Source organism: Myotis yumanensis, unplaced genomic scaffold, assembly GCF_028538775.1.
Source record: "Myotis yumanensis isolate MYYU_CA2020_CCGP unplaced genomic scaffold, mMyoYum1.0.hap1 SCAF_1, whole genome shotgun sequence".
Classification (NCBI taxonomy): domain Eukaryota; kingdom Metazoa; phylum Chordata; class Mammalia; order Chiroptera; family Vespertilionidae; genus Myotis; species Myotis yumanensis.
The window spans coordinates 216,105,009-216,126,798 of NW_027223752.1; the positions used below are offsets into that span (position 1 = coordinate 216,105,009).

The 21,790-nt window shown below is 40.2% G+C and overlaps 1 protein-coding gene across 1 annotated transcript in view; it reads left to right on the forward strand.

The window, feature by feature from the left end:
- SMIM14 (small integral membrane protein 14) overlaps positions 1 to 21,790 on the forward strand; it is a 68,980-nt gene that overhangs the window by 23,491 nt on the left and 23,699 nt on the right. The window contains exons 2-3 of the mRNA XM_070397746.1: positions 5,278 to 5,387; positions 20,283 to 20,331. Of these exons, the coding sequence (XP_070253847.1) occupies positions 5,313 to 5,387; positions 20,283 to 20,331 (124 nt within the window). The 5' untranslated portion in view covers positions 5,278 to 5,312. The remainder of the gene's footprint in view (positions 1 to 5,277; positions 5,388 to 20,282; positions 20,332 to 21,790) is intronic.

Below are 21,790 nucleotides of genomic sequence, written 5' to 3' on the forward strand. Positions count from 1 at the left end.
GAACGCCTTTACATTTTTGTTGTATCCTGTTCTACAGAAATATGGGCACATAAACTTTTTTATAACATTATATTAACAAAGAATTGGAAAGGCCCTGAGTAATCTCTACTAAAGATTTGCTAAAATTGTATGTACATGTTTTGGAGTATTAAAAAGAATGAGAGGTAGAGCTTTATGTATTGAAAGGTCTCTAAAGCTTTTTACGTTAGGAAAAAGCAAGTTGCAGAACATGTGTAATATAATCTCATAAAACCCACCAGGATGATACATGTGTATATATAATTCTAAGTGTGTGATTACATATAAAATCACCTGGTATTATTCAGAACAGACTGCTAACTGGGGTGGTACCTCTGGGGAAAGGAAGAAAAATTGGGGGGAGAGAGGAATGGGAAGGTTAACATTTTTCATTTTACTCTGTGTGCTTTTGGGGATGCCACTGATTCCAAGTGATCTGATAAAGATATACATCACTGATAATGTTGCTATCTTACTATTTCCTACTAGGAGGATTTGGCCTAATTAAGAACCACTTTTAAGAAGTCTATTTCCCAAGGAATCAATTCTCTATATAAACACGTAGTTCCATGGCATAATTCTAGAAAGCACACTGTAACAAAACTACAGTATCTACTTTTTCACCCCTTCCAAAGTTATAAGCAGGCAATTAAATTTGATTCCCCAGTGATGAATGATATAAAGTAAATTAAACCCACCCAGCATGAGCTGAAGTGTTTAAGGTTCTAACAGCAGACAATAACTTAGTTAACAACACTGGAAAATTCCCTCAGCGCATATAGACACTGGATGACTCGACTGACATATTACAGCTGAACTCTACCAGGAAAGGTTTGTTAGTTGTAGTGGATGGAGAAAATGACCCAGATCTGAGGGATATAGGGAATTGTATTTGTCCTCTCAACATACAGAGTGCACTATTGTACTACTTTTTTGGGTTGAGAGTTGTTTAGGAGTGGATGGTTTGAGAGATTTAAATGTATCCACTTATTTTGTGCTTTATGCTGCTTAATAAATCACCTATAAACTGTTGCTTAATTTAGGCCCAGAATCAGATTGGTATCACACATATTAATTATAATGGGAAAATACTGATGCATAAATTAGATACTTGTTATGGAAATTTTCAAAGTAAAATTATGTAGGAATATATATTTATACCTATTACCTAACTTCAATAATTATCATCTGTGCCCATATTTACTTCACTCCTTCCTCTCCTGGATTTTTTAAATTTCGAATTTTTTTCAGTGCACATTTCATATTTTTATGATTTAGGCCTTTTGTAACTGATAGTAATAAAGATGGTTGTCTTCAAGGGTCAAGGCCATGCCTTTGGTATTATTTAACGCTAGGGGCCCAATGCATGAATTTGTGCACCTTGAAAGGAACTGTGGGCTGCGAGCCTGCGGTGGGCACAGGGGTGGGTCTCGGCCCATCCTTCGCACCTCCCCTCTCCGCCCCTCCTGCCGAAGCCCCTGGTCCCCCATCTGCTGGCAGCCCCGCTCCCGCTATTGTCGCTCCCACACACTGATGGTGTAGAGTGATTGGGGCTGGCGCCAGCAGCGGGTATGAACAGGGCTGGCGCCGTCAGTGGGGACAAACGGTGGCTGCTGCCCCAATTGCCCCTCAGGAGCAAGGGGAGGTGGAGAAGCCCTCAGGGGCGATCGGGGCCAACAGCTGCCACTCACTGCTCCGAGCGACCTGGACCAGTGCCGGGCGCCGGCAGCAAGTGTGAGAGGTGGCTCCAGCACCGGCTGCGGGTGTGAGCGGGGCCAGCGCTGGCAATGGGTGCAAGTGGGACCGTTGCCGGCCGTGGGTGTGAGAGGCGGCTGCCGGCCCCCATCACCCCTCAGGACCAGGGGGAGATGGAGAAGCCCTGAGGGGCGATGGGGGCCAGCGGCTACTGCTCGCACCCACTGATGGTGCCAAGTGATCAGGGCCGACGCCAGGTGCCGGCAGCGGGTGCGAGAGGGGCCAGTGCCGGCAGCAGGTGTGAGCGCCAGGCGGAACCGCAGTGCGCAGGAGCAAAGAATTTTCAGTAACCACCAGAGGCTTGCCTCGATGACAGCGACCAGTGCTCCGGCTTGGTCTGGTGCCCCTGCTCACCTGTTCCACCATCACGCCGCGGCCGACGCCCACCATGTTCCACGCTTTGCCACCTGCTGCTGATGCCCACCATGTTCCACTCGCGCCCCGTGGTGGTCAGCGCACGTCATAGTGACTGTTTGTTTGGTTGTTGGGCACTCGGTCTATTTGCATATTAGCCTTTTATTATGTAGGATTGTTCTTACATTAGGGATATATGTTGGGGAGGTGAACACTCCTCTGAAATGTGAAAGGCAAAAGCATTGCATTCATTCATTCATTCATTCATTTAAATGTTTTTTATTAATTTTAGAGAGAGAGGAAGGGAGAGGGAGAGAAATACTGATATGAGAGAGAAACATTAGTCAGCTGCCTCCTGTGCGTGAGAAAGAAACATCAATTGTCTGTCTTCTGTACTTACCAACTGAGCCACACAGGCCAGGGCAAAAGCATTGTTTTAGATTACTTTCTGTCCAAGGCCTCTTCTAGGCTGATTTACTGGGATTCTGATTGAGTAACTCAGTTCGGTCTTGCCCTGGATGGAGTAGCTTCTTTTTTTTCTCTCTCTCTCTCTCTCTTTTTTTTTTTTTTTTTAAGGAGTAGCTTCTTAATGTCTCTGGACATCAAGGGATTTAAATGTGGGGTGGGATTGGTTAAGTTTTTTGCTTAGCTGCTGGTGTGCTGAGGTCCTAGCCAAAAGAACTGTTTCCATTCTATTTTTTTTAAAAAACAAGTACTATTAAGTGGAAACTCTTAACTGGAAACTGAATAATACTTAAAACAGCTCAAATTTACATGAAGAAAATTCCATAGAAGAGTAACACTATTGAGGAATGTCCTATTTATGAATATTTTTTTCTTATTTTACTGGAGAGGCTAATTAAAACTCATGTATACTTTAAAATTCTAGTTGATTTATGTGCTCCTGGCATATATAGACACAGAAAGTAAACCTTGGCAAAAGTCAGTAAATATTTATTCATCCCTGTGGCTTACTCAATGAGGGAGGTGTTTACAGACAGACTGATGACTAAGATGGGTTCCTGCCCTTAAACTGTGTGGGTTTAAAATAAATTTTTTTAAATGGGTGATAAAAACACGTCTCCCTTTCTTTATAAAAGTCAGTTTGCTAGTACAGTAATTCCTCACTTAATATCATTGATGGGTTCTTGGAAACTGTGCCTGTCAGCGAAGTGATGTATAAGAAACCAATTTTACCATAGGCTAACATATAAATAAGAGTTAAGTTCCTATGGCATATTTCTGGTCACAGAAACATGACCAAACTGCTATATAAAGACCCAAAACACTTCTATTAGTAAACATTGAAATAAATGTGAGCTATACAGACATTTAAGAAAGATGAATAGCCCTGGCTGGTTTGGCTCAGTGGATAGAGCGTCGGCCTGTGGACTGAAGAGTCCTGGGTTCGATTCTAGTCAAGGGCACATGGCTAGGTCCCCAGTAGGGGGTGTACAGGAGGTAGCTGATCAATGATTCTCTCTCATCATTTGTATTTCTATGATGGATTCTCTTTCCCTTTCCCTCTCTGATATCAATAAAAATAGATATTTAAAAAAAAAGATGACTAAAAACAAATAAGATAATTTTAGTTTCTAGCCCGCTTATTCCACTTCAGGATGGCGTGTGTCCAGAGCCTCTCCCCACAGCTCAGGATGCAAGGCTGGAACCCACCCTGGACAGGACACCCTTCCATCTCAGGGACGGATACATACACACACACACACACACACACACACACACACTCAGACTGGGAAAATGTAGACACTCCAGATGTGGGAGGAAACCTGTGGAGACATGGGGAGAAGTTGCAGACTCCAGACAGACAGTGGGCCCTGCTGGGGATCAATTTTTTTCTTCTCGTCAACATCATAACAAAACTGTTATTGGAGGACCTACTGTACTTTCTTAGCATTTCTGTGTTTAGAGGCTCCAGAACTGGATAGGTATTAAGCCCTTTATTTATTTTTAAATTTTTATTGATTTCAGAGAGAAAGGGAGAGGGAGAGATAGAAACATCAATGATGAGAGAGAATCATTGATCAGCTGCCTCCTGCACACCCTCAACTGAGGGTTGAGCCCGAAACCTGGGCATGTGCCCTTGACCAGATTCAAACCTGGGACCCTTCAGTCCTCAGGCCGACGCTCTATCCACTGAGCCAAACCGACTAGGGGGGTATTAAGCTCTTTAGTATTTGAATATCATTTTTAAAAATCTTAGTAAAATATCCTTTAATTTTAACTGACATTTTATTGGCCTAGGGAGGCACAGATAGGGAGGAAGGAAGGACCAGTATTTGTAAGTGGACACTTGCTTATATCACACTAGCAGTCTGAGTCCTTTTTTTTCCTTATGGACAATTTGAAAAGACAGTTGAGAAACAGGCTTTCAAGGGTAACTTTATGTATTAGGGTGGATTATATTTACTTTCAGGGTTTTCTGTGTTGGATATATATAGTCAGTTCTCTAACATGAAGGCTAATCAATTTTCAAAGAAAGGTGTAGACACAGAATGGCCTCAGGCAGAACTAGGAAGTAGTCAGAATTGATATTTGGTGTTTCCTGCTTCTGGAGAGTTAGGCAATTCAGCTCAGGTTGTCTCTAACGCCACTTACCCCTTCGATCCCTACCTCCCCTTACTTCAAAAAACAGATGGGAAGTAGGTTGCCCTGCATGTTCTACAACTGGATTTCATCTCAGTATTAACTTGGTATTTCCCCAAGTCATCACATAGAAATCTGCCTCATACTTTTCAGCAGCTGTAAAGGATGTACTTATACTATCATTTATTTAATCAGAACCACGGAGATGAACACTTAGCATTACCATTAAAATTTTTTCCCTTATTTATTGATTTGAGAGAGAAACTTATATTTGTTTTTCCACTTATTTATGCATTCATTGATTTTCGTATGTGCCCTGACCAAGATTTAAACCCATAACCATGGTGTATCGGGATGACATTCTAACTGAGTAAGCTACCTGGCATAAAATAATATAATATTAGTACTAAATTCATAGATATAGGTTATTAATAAATATAAACTAAAAAGGACTATTTTGAATTGTACAGTATATGAAATTTTCATAGCTCAAGAGAAAAAGTAACTCTGAATGATAGTCTTACAATATTTTTTCCTTTCTCCTAGATTTAAACAGTCAAGTTAAATCAAGCTGGGTAATCATGGCAGAAGGAGGATTCGATCCCTGTGAATGTGTTTGCTCTCATGAGCATGCGATGAGAAGGCTGATCAATCTGGTGAGATGAACAGGACAGTCCTATTCAGAACTGAACTGTACTGCTTCTACTCTGTTTTTGTGAAAATGCTATGGAAAGATTTTCATCTGATGGTCACTAAAATTATTTCCTAGTTGAAATTCCACAGTGGTTTAAGTTATGGTTAAAATACTTACCAGCAGTTATTTTATTAAAGATAAAAACAAATTTCTTTATTTATGTTAGTGAAATTCCCATCATTGTTGGGTAACATTCTGCCTATAGTTATTAGCTATCTGGAGCTTGTTTACATGATAAATTGCTGTGAATTCAGTTTCTGTTAATGATATAGTTCAAATCCTACTCCTTCAAATGGTATGACAATAAAAATCTCTTTGTAAAGCATTTCAGAATCCAAATTATTTAACAGAGGCAGATTTCTGACCAACATTCTTTGTTTGGATAGTAGTCTCTAGACTTTGAAGGAGGTTTGAATTGTGTTTTTAAGATTTCCCAAACTTATAAGCTTAAATATGGGGCTATTTATGCAATATATTTTTTATGTACAAAAGGAGAAATTTAACCATTATTAACAATAAAGGAGAGACCAAGATGGCGGCATAGGTAAACACCTGAGATTGCTGCCGCAAACAACCACTTCAAAAATACAACTAAAAGACGGAACGGACATCACCCAGAACCACAGGAAGGCTGGCCGAGGACAGACTCTTCAACTAGAAGGAAAGAGAATAGCATACCGAGGCTCAGAGGAGGCGCAGTGTGGAAAATTTAAAGGTGCGGAGGTGCGCGCGAAAAGCGGGCTGGTGGCTGACTGCGCGGTTGTCGTTTTCAATCAGGAGGGAGTCTCAGACTCTGAGCTCCAGATCCGAGCGAGTCTCTAGGGACTCAGACTCAAACGGGAGAAGCGGGATTGTCTAGCATCAGTTGAAACGTGAGGGCAGCTTTCTCTCCGAGATTTGCAGCCGTTGCTGGGGTTCTGAGAAGCAGAGCCTCTGGGAACGGGACTGAGAGCAGCCATAACTGCTCCCTCCGCCCGCCCTGTTGATCCCCTGCGACCCGCCCCAGCCAAGCCCTGCCCAGAGCCATTTGCCGGATAGCCTCAGGCAAAGGCTAGATTAGCACCTCCCCAGAGGGCAGAAGTTTTCCACACAGCTGATTCTCACAGCCAGTCGGCCTGGTGGTCAAATCCCTCTAGTATTAACTACAACAATCAAGGCTTAACTAGAACAAGACTGCGCACAAAGACCACAAGGGGGTGCACCAAGAAAGCATAAAAGATGCGGAGACAAAAAAACATGACAGAAATGGAGGATATGGAGCTAAAAAACGCAACTTTGAGGGCTTGCAATAATGTGCTAGAAGCAGCCAATAAACTTGATGAGAGCCTCACGAAAACTAATAAGACCCTCGATGCTATGATAAAGAACCAACTAGAAATTAAGCATACACGGACTGAAATAAAGAATATTATACAGACACCCAATAGCAGACCAGAGGAGCACAAGAATCAAGTCAAAGATTTGAAATACGAAGAAGCAAAAAACACCCAACCGGAAAAGCAAAATGAAAAAAGAATCCGAAAATACGAAGATAGTGTAAGGAGCCTCTGGGACAGCTTCAAGCGTACAAACATCAGAATTATAGGGGTACCAGAAGATGAGAGACAGCAAGATATTGAAAACCAATTTGAAGAAATAATGACAGAAAACTTCCCCCACCTGGTGAAAGAAATGGACTTACAGGTCCAAGAAGTGCGGAGAACCCCAAACAAAAGGAATCCAAAGAGGACCACACCAAGACACATCATAATTAAAATGCCAAGAGCAAAAGACAAAGAGAGAATCTTAAAAGCAGCAAGAGAAAGAGACTCAATTACCCACAAGGGAATACCCATACGACTGTCAGCTGATTTCTCAACAGAAACTTTGCAGGCCAGAAGGGAATGGCAAGAAATATTCAAAGTGCTGAATAGCAAGAACCTACAACCAAGATTACTTTATCCAGCAAAGCTATCATTCAGAATTGAAGGTCAGATAAAGAGCTTCACAGATAAGGAAAAGCTAAAGGAGTTCATCACCACTAAACCAGCATTATACGAAATGCTGAACGGTATCCTTTAAGAAGAGGAAGAAGAAAAAGGTAAAGATACAAATTGTGAACAACAAATATGCATCTATCAACAAGTGAATCTAAGAATCAAGTGAATAAATAATCTGATGTACAGATTGAACTGGTGATTATAATGAATCGGGGACATAGAAAGGGAATGGACTGACTATTCTTGGGGGGGAAAGGGGAATGGGAGATGCGGGAAGAGACTGGACAAAAATCGTGCACCTATGGATGAGGACAGTGGATGGGGAGTGAGGGCGGAGGGTGGGGCGGGAACTGGGAGGAGGGGAGTTATGGGGGGGGGGAGAGGAACAAATGTAATCTGAACAATAAAGATTTAATTAAAAAAATAAATAAAGCATATTGTTATGTTATACATTATAACATTTTGTTGTTTTAGAATACTCTTATACAAAGGTATATTGTCATTGGCCAGTTAAAGGCAGGCACCAACATTTGCTCAAATATTTGAATTGTTGGTAGTTAATAAGGTTTTCTGCTGACTCGGTGTCTATATATAGTAATCAGAAGTGTATTTCTTGTAAGTGATATTTCTTTTTAGAATCAGCATATACTAAGACATATGATCCTCAAGAATGCATTAGAGGGAAAGCAATAAACTAAGAACTTATAAATTAAATCTTACTCTTGTGGATATAGAAATATAATGGCAATGTCATATCTGTGATAACTTGATATAAAAATAGATGAGTCTTAGGAAAGAATTTTTTTTTTTAATATATTTTATTGATTTTTTACAGAGAGGAAGGGAGAGAGATAGAGAGTTAGAAACATCGATCAGCTGCCTCCTGCACATCTCCCACTGGGGATGTGCCCGCAACCAAGCTACATGCCCTTGACCGGAATCGAACCCGGGACCCTTCAGTCCGCAGGCCAATGCTCTATCCACTGAGGCAAACCGGTTTCGGCAGGAAAGAATATTTTTAAAAATGTTTTCTCCTGTGTATTCATGAAGTTAAAGAGCTGATAATTTTTATTTCTAAATTCAAATATAAGGCAAACATTTTTTCTAGTTACTGTGATATTAGGAACAACTTTTAGGTCATATTTTACTCTTTCAACCCCATAGCTAATGCAGAAACAAATCCTTTAAGCTCAAAACATATCCTTAAAAACATATCCAGAATCCAGGCATTTCTCACACCTTCAGTGTAACATCCTGGTCTAATCTATAATCATCTCTTGCCTGTATTATTGAAATTAGCCTTCTTATAGGTCTCCTCTTGCCATACCTAACTCCCCTCAGGTTCAGTCTCACTACAGCAGCCAAAATGATATGTTTTTGATAAATGATAATGGAGTGGGGAAAAGCTGTCTCAAAAGAATGTGATACTCTAAATCTCAGGCAAAATATAATTCAAAGCCAAAACAATGAAATGGGACAGGGGAATTACTAGTATATTGACCAAAAAAACCCAGTTCATCAAAAAGATATAAACCTTTATGTTTTGAACAACAGAGAATGCAAAAACTACTAGAAATACAAAAAGAAGTGTTTTAGAAGTATCTGAGAAATGCTAGTGAAAGCCATAGGGATGCCTTTGCAGGTTAGAGAGAGAGGTGTGCAGGTCAGTATATGTTTGTAAGTGCATAGAAGCGGTTCCAAGGGATATACCTCAGACTCCTAACAGTTACATTGGGGAGAGTTTGAAGGAAGTCGGGTACTATTTTAAGTCCATAGAAAGCATCTAATGTAGGTTTCCTTTCACAAATGAGGAAACTGAGATAAGAGAGGTTAAGTCACTTTTCTCAGGTGTTGGAGTTGACTAGAGGGTGGCAGGGGATGCTCAATCTGACAGCTTAGCTCCAGGCCCTGCCCTGCTTCTTTAGTACCATGCTCTGCTCCACTGCCTGTTGATCTCCTTCAGGCATTTAAAAAGCACTATATTTGAAATCAAGGGCGGGGGGGGGGGGGGGGGGGGGGATGGAGGGACATCTGTAATACTTTCAACAACAAAGATAAATTTAAAAATAAGTAAATAAGTCCTGGGATGTAAAAAAAGAAAGAAAGAGAAAAGAGAAGAAGAAAAGAGAAGAGAAGAGAAAAGAAAAAAAAGAAAAACCAAAGGGGCAGTGGAAGGATAGGAGAAAGGAGGAGAAAGACTCTTCATTATATTTTTACTAGAGGCCCAGTGCTCGAGTTCGTGCACCAGTGGGTTCCCTTGGCCTGGCCTGCGGGATTGGGCCAAAACCGGCTCTCCAACATCCCCTGAGGGGTCCTGGATTGCAAGAGGATGCAGGCCAGGCCGAGGGACCCCACCAGTGCATGATTGGGGCCAGGGAGGGGCACAGGAGGTTGGCCAGCTGGGGAGGGACTGCAGGAAGGCTCCAGGGTGTATCTGGCCCTTCTCGCTCAGTCTCAATCAGCCAGACTCCAGCAGCAAGCTAACCTACAGTTGGACCATCTCCCCCCTGCTGGTCAGTGCACATCATAACGACTGGTTGACTGTTCAACTGTCTGCCCCCGGTGGTCAGTGCACAGTTTAGCGAGCGGTTCAGCGGCCTTAGCATATCATTAGCATATTACGCTTTGATTGATTGGACGACCAGACACTTAGCATCTTAGGCTTTTATTATATAGGATGTTTAAAAAGTTGTGAATATGCCCTAGTCCCGGGGTCGGCAAACTGCGGCTTGTGAGCCACATGCAGCTCTTTGGCCCCTTGAGTGTGGCTCTTCCTAAGCCTTAGGAGTACCCTAATTAAGTTAATAACAATGTACCTACCTATATAGTTTAAGTTTAAAAAAATTGGCTCTCAAAAGAAATTTCAATCGTTGTACTGTTGATATTTGGCTCTGTTGACTAATGAGTTTGCTGACCACTGCCCTAGCCGGTTTGACTCAGTGGATAGAGCTTTGGACTGTGGATTGAAGGGTCCTGGGTTTGATTCTGGTTAAAGGGCACATACCTCAGTGGCAAGCTCGATTCCTGGCTCTGGTCGGGGTGCATGTAGGAGGCAACCAATCAATGTTTCTATCACATGGATATTTCTTCCCTACCCTTCCACTTTCTAAAAATCCAGGGAAAAATATCCTTGGATGAGGTTTAATAAAAACAAAAACACCTGCAAAACAAAACAAAAGGCTGTGTGAATGTATTGTCTATTCAAATAATTAGTTTAAAAAGAAAACTTTGTAAGCACCTTCAAAGGTATTACAAGCAGTACAGTTATATACAAAAATTTGTAATTACAGACTTTTTCCACTGGAGAATAAAATTTTTGAATGTACTCTTAGGTGATTTGAAAATACTGTATTTTACAATGTTTGGCTTTTCAATAATTCTAATAAGATTTTCTTCTCTTCTTTGACCTTCTTTTAATTTCTAAACTGGTAGAATTTTTTCTCATCAGAATGTAAAACATACATATAAAAATAGAAAAAATGTGTATGTACCCTAAGGCTCAGTGATACAAATAGCAATTCAGACTCTTCTCTACTGCCTCATCAGTACTTATATACGTTTTGATTACTTAAAGTGAGTTGTACCAGAACAAAGAATATAATCTGATTTTCATTCATTGTATTGTCTATCTGCAATATGGACTTTCAAGTAAATGATTGTATCTCTGATTATATTTATAGGAATGTTTTAAAATGATACATTATAAACAGCATTTAAGTTCAAGGTTGATAACACTGCAGTACAAAAAATGCCCAATTTGGGGTGCTGGTGACAAAGCTTTACTTACTCTCTTGGCATATCTCCTTCCTGTGATTTAATTATATCACTGAGTTACACAAGTGTTAGACTGTTCATGCAGTAGTATTTTGCTGGGTGCATGTATGTTTCTGTTTGTCTCAGGAATGTTCAAAAACATTAAAAATGGAGGTATTGCCCAGCCGGCATGGCTCAGTGGTTAAGCATCAACCTATGAACCAGGAGGTCATGGTTCAATTCCCGGTCAGGGCACATGCCCCGGTTGCAGCCTCAATCCCTAGTGTGGGGTATGCAGGAGACAGCCGATCAATGATTCTTTCTCATCATTGATGTTTCTATCTCTCTCTCCCTCTCCCTTCCTCTCTGAAATCAATAAAAAAAATGTTAAAAAAATGGAGGTATTATCTGACATTACAGATATTTTTCTGAGTCTGATACTCTTCAAATACTGCCTAATAGGACTCAAAGGAGGTAGATATGAATATATAGTAAGTCTGTCTCAATTAAAATTAGGTATCTTTGTCATGTTACATATAATTCTTTGTTTTATTACTTAACACGGGAATATACATAGTGATAAAAATAAGGATATTTAGTGATGTAGAATATGTAGTAAGATGCCAACATAAAACCATAATCTAATTATAAGTTATTCTTTTATGTTGTCTAGAATTTTTTTCCCCCATCTAAAGTCAGTACTCTTTTTTTTTTTTTTTTATCTAGTTTTGGGTTGTTTATTTATTTTTATTTTTTTAGAAATTATTTCAGAGAGGAAGAGAGAGAGATAGAAACATCAATGATGAGAGAGAATCATTGATCGGCTGCCTTCTGCACGCCCCACGCTGGGGATTGAGCCTGCACCCTGGGCATGTGCCCTGACAGGGAATTGAACCATGACCTCCTGGTTCATATTCAACCACTGAGCCATGCCAATTGGGCTAGTTTTTGTTTTGTTTTAAAATATTCATGTTTCCTTAAATCATACAAACTGCCTGAAGAGGGGCTTTTTTTTCCCATTTCCATTGGAGCCATATGTAAACTTACTCTGGCTTCATCCTTTCCTCCTCCCTTGCCACCACCTCCTTCTCATGTTTTCTTGACTGGCTGTCTCTTGGTATATAGTTTCTTCTATAATGATAGGCGTTTCAGAAAGAGAGAACAGATGGATTTAGAAATGTGAACTTGAATTATGCTCTGTTTTCCCTATTCTCTGTTGTAATCTAAGATTTGGAATGCAGTAATCTTTTTTTTTTTTTTGCTTGTTTGTTTTGAGCTCCATTTCAGCTCTAATCTAAATAGTGTAATTTTAAACTTCTACATCTTTAATTTACTTAAATTTGTTTCCGTATTAAAGTACTATAAGCATGTGATCTGGGAGATCCTTGAATAGATTCCTCTATATGGCCTGACAGCGCTGTGAATTGTGACTAATGTTTTCTGTACTTAAAGAAGTCATATTAAAGACCTATTGGCTTTTACCTTGAAGAAGATGTGGGCCTGAAAATCTTAAGAAAGCTCTCTATCTAGCAAATATATCTACTACAAGTATATTTTAATTTTTGTAAAATATAAGAATTGATATATGAATATGTTCTTTTGAAAAAAAGCAACCAATGTACTAAAAGTAAGACTGAACTCCTCTGTCACTTCTCCAAATTAGCTTATTTCCTGCTTCTCTAGATGAATTTGGTATGCATTTTCCCAGATCTTTCTAACAAATATATATTTGTATACTTTCCCCCAATTCAATAATAGTATTTAGCATTTTCCATGTTGCTACAAAGTCTTTTTAATCATATGATCAACTTATAGTCTTTATTTTAGTCAGTAAAGGAAATTTTATTGGACTTTGGAGCCATGCCAGCACAGCCAAAGGTTCGGTGAGCCTGGGGGCGTGAGGGGGCAGGGTGGCAAAGGATGTAGAAAAGACAAAGAGAATAAGCTGGGTCTAGTGCCTGGCTGAGGCCACAAAGAGAGATCCAGACAGCAAGCTGAGCCTTTATTTTATAGTCAGAGTAAACAAGGTAGTGGTCACCATAGTTACAATGTTCTTGTGAGTTTCACTTGTTTTGGCAGCACTTGCTGCATCTCCCTCAGCCCATTAGCTACATAGGTAAGATCTAGGGAGGTCATAAGGTTAAGCCTAATTATGCTAAGAGGGCTTTGCCCTCTAAGCTGGGACTTGTTTGTGGCTTTGCCAAGGCTTAACCCTATAGCTGCTCCCTACAGACTTCTTTTTTATTTTATTTTTTAATATATTTTATTGATTTTTTTACAGAGAGGAAGGGAGAGGGATAGGAGTTAGAAACATTGATGAGATAGAAACATTGATCAGCTGCCTCCTGCACACCCCCTACTGGGGATGTGCCCACAATCAAGGTACATGCCCTTGACTGGAATTGAACCTGGGACCCTTCAGTCCGCAGGCCGATGCTCTATCCACTAAGCCAAACTGGTCAGGGCCAGACTTCTTTCTTAAATCTTAATGTTTTTAATCACTATCATCCAGGCAATGGAAGACTAGATACTCTTCCTGCGGTAGAGTTTTCTTTAAAAGACTAGAGGTCCGGTGCACAAAAATTTGTGCACTCCGTCGGGGGGGAGGGTCCCTCAGCCTGGCCTGCGCCCATTTGCAGTCCAGGACCCCTTGGGGGATGTCCACCTGTCGACTTAGGCCCACTCCTTCTGGCAGTAAGGGAGCCTTCGGGGGATGCCGACTAAAGGCTTAGGCCCCCAAGGGAGCTGTGATGAGGAAGCTGGGGTGACAGAGGAGCCACGCTGTCCCGCCCCACCACTCTGGGTTGGGTCGCACACGAGACGCCTGGGCGGGCCGGCCGATCGCTGCTGCCCCTCCTGGCCGCCCCGGGTCGGGTCGCACACGGGATGCCCTCCACCCCAGGTCGCAGATAGCAGGCCCAGATGGCGGCAGGGTAGGCGGGATGGCGCTGTCCCACCCTGCTTGCAGTATGCAAATTAGCCGCCATCTTTGTTGGCGGTTAATTTGCATATCGTGCTGATTAGCCCATGAGAGGTGTAGTGAAGGTACGGTCAATTACCATGTTTGTCTATTCTTAGATAGGGTAACTATTGTGTGTCCTCATGGCACAAAATTCACACAGTGCTAAATGTAGAAAGGGAAAGACAAAAAGTCTCCCTGAGTTCCCCAACTCCTTATTGCCACTTTATCAAATTTGAACTATTAACAGTTTCTTTTATATTGTTCCAGTTACTATGGCTATATAAATAAGTATCCCAAAACTTAATGGCATAAAACTACCTTTTATGGAGTTCACGAACTGTGTGTCAGTTCATACAGAGCGCAGTGGAGGTGGTTTATCTGCTGTACAGCATCTGGATTCTTAGCTGGAAGACTCAGGCTGGGAGCCAGAAACATCTGGAGGCTTTTGCTCACTCACTGTCTGGCAGTTGATGCTGATGGGCGGCTGAAACCGTACCTAGTACTGTCAGCAAGAACACCTACATATGGTCCTTTCAAGTGGCTCTGTGGCTTCATCACAGCATTGTGGCTTGTTTCAAAGAGGATTGGGGTGGAAGAGAACCAGGCTGCAGCTGGCAACTTGTTATGATGTAGCCTAAGTCACATACATACAACACTTCTGCTAAACTCCTGGTTGTAACAGTCACTAGCTTGCTCTTGGGTTCAAGAGCAGGAGAAATAGACTTTATTTCTTGATGGGGAGTGGCAAGATTCTGGAAGACTGTGTGACTGGTAATAGTGCTATGGCTATTTTTAGAAAATATAACCTGCTACGTATATCTTTCTAGAAAATTGTTTTACATAGGAGAGATTATAGTATGTATACATTTCTACAACTCCCCCCCCCCCCCACTTCATATATCTTTGCATATTAGCAATATCTTAGTTCAGGCTGCTTATAAACAGAAATGTATTTCTCATAGTTCTGGGCTGGAAGTCCAATATCAGGGTGCCAGCCTGGTTGGGTTCTGGTGAGAACCCTCTTCCGGGATGCAGATGGACACTTTCTTGTTGCATCCTCAGTTGGTGGAAAAGGGTGAGAGAGCATTCTGGGGGCTCTTTTATAAAACCACTAATCCCACTCATGATGGCTCCACCCTCATGACCTAATCACCACTGAAAGTTCCCATCTCACAATAGGGGATGAGGATTTCAACATACAAATTTTGAGGAGACCACACATTCAGTCCAAAACAGCAAATCAAAGTCAGGCTCATTTTTTTGTGTATGTGTGTCCTTTTTTTTGGCCTTTCTTTTTAATAACACATAAAATAGGTGAATATCTAAATTATTATCACATGAAGCGATACAGAAATATAGAGCAAAATATCAAAGTCCCTCCCCCTATTGCCCACACCCCCTCCCTCCATCCCACCTCATGACCTCAATTGCTTGCTTGGCTGGAGGTTGCATTAAGTTTGTGGACTTTCATATACCTATGTATTTATGTATATGTCTTTATATATAATAAAAACAAACAGTACTGTATGGGTGTAGCATATAAATTGTACTATTATCTTACCAGTGCCCATAAATTGTGTGATGATTTTGGTTCAGTAAATTAACTCAAATTCAGATAGTATTTTGTAGGATTAGGGAAAGTATGTGCATGTCATATGGTCAAAGCAGCCCAGCCTATTGGTGTTAGACATTTAAAAAATATTTTCAAAATATTCAGTCTTGCCTTTACCTGATTATTTGAAGCCTTGAGGCTTAAATGTGAATATATTATTGTGGTCCATCAAAATTATGTTTGTTAATGTTGTAGGAAAATATGTAGAGATGCTGCTTAATCATTAAGGACTAAATGTGCTCAGAAATACTAGGTTTTAGCTGATCTCCCAGTAGAAACACTGAACTTCTGCAGTGGTGTGATTATGCAGAAATACTTGAATTGAATGTACTTTGTCATTTCTTTAAAATTCCCCTCCTAAAAAAGGGCTGCTGTCGTGAGTGGCACACATAGAGCAGCCTGATTTAAAAAAAAAAAAAAAAAAAAAATTCCCCTCCTGTTGTCCTAGCCAGTTTGGTTCAGTGGGTAGAGTATTGGCCTGGGGACTGTAGGGTCCCAGGTTCGATACCAGTAAAGGGCACGTACCTCAGTTACAGGTTCCCTGGCCCTGGTCAGGGTATGTGCAGGAGGCAATCAATTTGATGTATCTCTCTCACATCGATGTTTCTCTCTGTCTCTTCTTCTCCCTTCCACTCTCTCTAAAAATGAGTGGAAAAATATCCTTGGGTAAGGATTAATCAAAAAGTAAAAATAAAATTAACCTGTAATTGGGGAAAGTGTATCAAAACTTAAAATGCACATACCTTTAGTATTCTAGTAATTTTTATATGCCTTATCCTAAAAAGATTAATGAAGTATGCAGGAATGTATTTATAGGAACATTCACCATAGCATTGTTTTTCTTTTGTCAGAAGGGGGAGGTGGGGAAAGAAAGAGAGAGGTGGGGGGGACATCAATGATGAGAGAGAATCATTGCTCAGCTGCCTCCTGCACGCCCCCCACTGGGTATGGACATGTGCCCTGACCAGAAATTGAACTGCGAACACTGAGCCACACCAGCTGGGCAGCATTGTTTTCATATAGAAATTTGGGAATGATGCAATTAAATGGAATACTGCGCAGCATTAAAAGTTATATAGAATTGGGTTTGGGCATTAAAAGATTTGCAACTTGCCCTAACCAGTTTGGCTCAGTGGATAGAGCGTCGGCCTGCGGACTGAAGGGTCCCAGGTTCGATTCTGGTCAAGGGCATGTACCTTGATTGCAGGTACATCCCCAGTAGAGGGTGTGCAGAAGGCAGCTAATCGATGTTTCTAACTCTCTATCCCTCTCCCTTCCTCTCTGTAAAAAAAAAAAAAAAAAAATCAATGAAATATATGTGCCGAAACCGGTTTGGCTCAGTGGATAGAGCGTCGGCCTGCGGACTGAGGGGTCCCAGGTTCGATTCCGGTCAAGGGCATGTACCTGGGTTGCGGGCACATCCCCGGTAGGAGATGTGCAGGAGGCAGCTGATCGATGTCTCTCTCATCGATGTTTCTAACTCTCTATCTCTCTCCCTTCCTCTCTGTAAAAAAATCAATAAAATATGTTTAAAAAAAAAAGAAAAGATTTGCAACTAGTTGTTGAGTATGGCAAAAAGGTAGCAAAATAACATTAAGTGTTCTATTTTATAAAATTATGTGTACATGCATATATATATATTACAAAAATGTATATCTGGAACACATTTAACCAAAATGGTTATCATTGGATGGTGGGATTTTGTGTATTTTGCTTACTGCTCTATTCCGACTAACTACTAGAACATAATGAGCAACATTGGAATGTAGGAAAATTTTTTTTTTTTTAAATATATTTTATTGATTTTTTACAGAGAGGAAGGGAGAGAGATAGAGAGTTAGAAACATCGATGAGAGAGAAACATCGATCAGCTGCCTCCTGCACATCTCCTACTGGGGATGTGCCCGCAACCCAGGTACGTGCCCTTGACCGGAATCGAACCTGGGACCCTTCAGTCCGCAGGCCGACGCTCTATCCACTGAGCCAAACCGGTTTCGGCTGTAGGAAAATTTTTTAAAGTCACTGTTTTAATATGTTTTTATTTATTTCAGAGTTTGGAATGGAGAGGGAGAGAGAGATAGAAACATCAATGATGAGAATAATCGATTGCTGCCTCCTACACGCCCTCTACTGGGGATTAAGTCCGCAATCCCGCATGTGCCTTGCTGGGAATTGAACTGTGACCTCATGGTTCATTGGTCAATTCTCAACTACTGAGCCACTCCGGCTGGCCTGTTTTGTTTGTTTGTTTGTTTGTTTTAAGAGACTTTATGTTTTTATTTTCTATGTGAGATTCTCTACCACATCTTCAAATCCATAATGTAGAGTCTGTTTATATGGCTATGTTTTCTAAATCCCAAATTGAAATCCATGACCTGACATTGATGACCATTTCGAACAAGCATGTCAAACTCAAAGGCTAAGATGGGCCAAATAAACAAGGTTTAAGTTTATGTGGGCCACAAAAAAACAAAAGCTTCTATTTTCATAGAAACATAGGTTTATTTTGATAGAGACATGATGAATACAAAGGGCTGAAATAAATGAGTAATCATTAACATAAAACAATAGAACATTTTAATAAAAATTAATATTTTTTCTTGAACATTAACTTACCAGACACTGAATAATTGCACAAGTTAATAAGCATAATGCAAATAAACCTATTTTTCTTGTTTCTGAAAGCAAAATATATCCTGTTGTGCACACTAAACAAGTCAGTACAAGACTAATGACATGACAATCAGCTGCTAAAATATTCGCTGCTAGTATTAGTGTAGAGAAATGGTGCGCCGGCACATAAGGGAAATTAATGCAGCACGATTATAGTAATCAGTCAACGTTGTAGTTCGTTATTAATAATTATGTATTTCAGGATATTGTAAAAATTAAGCTACGAAATTTTTTTTAATATATTTTATTGATTTTTTTACAGAGAGGAAGGGAGAGGGATAGAGAGTTAGAAACATCAATGAGAGAGAAACATCGATCAGCTGCCTCCTGCACACCCCCTACTGGGGATGTGCCTGCAACCAAGGTACATGCCCTTGACCGGAATCGAACCTGGGACCCTTCAGTCCGCAGGCCGACGCTCTATCCACTGAGCCAAACCGGTTAGGGCCGAAATTTTTATTAAAATGTTTCTTACATACTATTATATTGTCTAGGCCGCAAAAATATTTGTGCTGTGAGTTTGACATGCTTGATTTAGAATATTTTAAACTGGGCACATCTATTTTCCATCTTCATTTTCAAAAATAGCTTGATTTTAAGCTGGCAGTGAACTGAGTTGTTGCAAATAAAGTTGACATGAATTCCTGAGGAATTTGAAAACAAATAGCAAATAGACTTTTAAAATCCGAAAACCTTATCTTAACAAAATGCACATAGATGGCACTTGTTAAATTTTTTTCAGATAGGCCCCGGCTGGGTAGCTTAGTTGGTTAGAGTGTTGTCCAATGCACCAAGGTTGTAGGTTCAATGACTGTATAGAACACATACGAGAATCAACCAATGAATGCATAAATAAGTGGAACAACAAGTCGATGTTTCTCTCCCTTTTCTCTCTCTCAAATCAACTTTTTAAAAAATTTTAAAAGTATATTTGTTAGATAAATGGATACTTTTCTGTATGTATGTTTTGAGGAAAGCCATACGAGTCTTACACTCAGATATTTTCATACCAACGTTATGACTGTGAGCTGTGTGAGGTCTGGTCAGAGAGGACATTGACTGGGACACTTATTCATTGATTTGAAAGAACTTTTTGTTGTTGGTTTTGGAGTTCGGTTTAAGAAAATATTAGTGATAATTTTGAGCAGATTTATTTGCACAAACAGGCAGGACTTTTCCCCCCTTTCCTGAATCTAGTCCATAAAAGTAAAATGTTTCATCCATGGGTAACCAAGTTTTAAATGTAACCATTTAATCAGACCTCCTGAGGCCATGAATGCATTCTTTCTCATTTATGTGTGTTTTTGTTTTTGTTGTTTTTGTTTTGGAGTGGGGTTAAAATTTTTTAAGGTGAAGCAAATTCAATTTAAATGAACACTGAAGTAAAATTTAGTTACTGTGGACCAGTACCACATGACAGGGAAATGGGACTTTGAAAACTCAGAAATTTAATTCTGCACAAATAAAAATCATTTCATTCTCCTGTGAGAGTCTCAAAAAATTCCTTTTTTCAGGATACCGTAAGAATCCCACCCTCAGTGATAACCAGGGGAAATAAGCTCCTCTCCTCTCCTGTAACTCTTGGGGAGTCTCATGACATATGAGAGCAGGAGTTCCTGTCATAGGTGTGTGTTTTCTAATTCCTTAACTTAAATAGGTGAATTGTGGTAGATCACAGTATATTTGAAAATTACTTTAGGAAAAATCCCCCCAAACAGAGCAGCCCCTCAATGTGTTCTTCATTTATATCTGATTTTGAAGATACGATATACACTGTGGTAGCATTCATTAAAAAACAAAACATGACCATTCTAATGAATAGTATCCATTTTTGGTGAAGTCCAGCGGCTAACTTTCCTTTCTTCTTATTCATTGTAGTTGAGGCAGTCCCAGTCCTACTGCACAGACACAGAATGTCTCCAAGAATGTAAGTAACGATGGGACAGGAGGAGGCTTGGCATTGAGGGCAGAATTAGAGGCCAGATGACTGGGCATATTTGTCAGAAATTACTCTTGGTTTGTTCTTTAAGAAAATGGTCCTCAGTAATGTATTTCTACTTAATTATTTCATCTCTAACTGAAAAAATTGTATGGTTTTGTGTTTGTTTTTTTGCCTCAAAAACAAATCCTGTTCATTGAAGAAAATTCACAAAGAAGAAAAAAGAAAAGGAAAAACGCCCAGAATACTAAAAGATAACCACTGTTGACTAACTTGGTGTAAACCCTTCCGGGCCTTTTCTTGGCAAATATATGTGTAACAGGGCACTTTTGGCTGGTTGAACTGGAACGTTGAGGCTGCTAGCACAAACCCTTCCTCTTTGCTTAGCATCTATTTTCATCCATTGGCAGCTCTGAGAACTTCTGAGTAAAGGAACAGGCCATTCTTTCCCAAGGTTTGGAAGCTTTGGGAGCCTGTGCAATCATTCCTTTGGTTCTGACATTAGCATTCCCAAGAGGAATGAGCAGTGGGAAGGTTTCTGTCTGTGTCTTTATGCTCAGTGGTGACAGTACAGTCAAGTGAGATTCAGCAGGAAGGTGGATCCTGCATGGGAATGCAGTTGACAGACTTGGTGGCCATTATGTTAAATATCTTTTCTTTCAGGACAGAAGTAACTTGAAGGATACTTTGGGGGAACTGATAACTAACATTTAAGTCAGTCCAGTCTTGTGCTATATTAATTCAACAGTTAAAGAATGGAAGTATGACATTCACAGGACACAATTAGGTTTCATATACACTTATAAAAAGGGGATCACTTGGTATTGTTTTTCACTACTGAAAATATCAGTGTATATCTATATTAAAAATATTTACCAACTGCTCTAGCCAGGGTCACGGGTTCAATTCCCAGTCAAGCGCACATACCTGGGTTGCAGGTTCAGTTTCCAGCCCTGTTTGGGAGGCAACCAATTGATGTGTGTCTCTCACACCCTTGTTTCTTTCTCTCTTTCTCCTCCCTCCCTCCCTTTTGCCCTCTCTGAAAATCAATGGAAAAAATAGTCTCAATTGAGGATTAACTCTTTTTGCCCTTATAAGTAATACTAAAACATCCTTTGTATGCACATTTTAGGGCTTTTGAATTAATAAATTGCATTTATTTATAGGCTAGTTGTTTATATTTAACATCTCTGAAGCTGAGCTCCACTTTATTATGTATATGAAGTAAAACAAATCACAGTAAAATACCTTTATAAAGGGGCTTGTTATTACATGATTAATTGTTCTTGCAGTGTGTACTGGGTGTTTCATCAAATTCTATAAATATAACAACTTATAGGAGCTGGTACAATGCCTCGTCCAGAGTAAGAATTTTGTCAAAACGTAGTCCATTGGTGCGACAGGGTAAAGATAATGGTACTGTGCAGATGTGTTAAGTTGTTAGGAT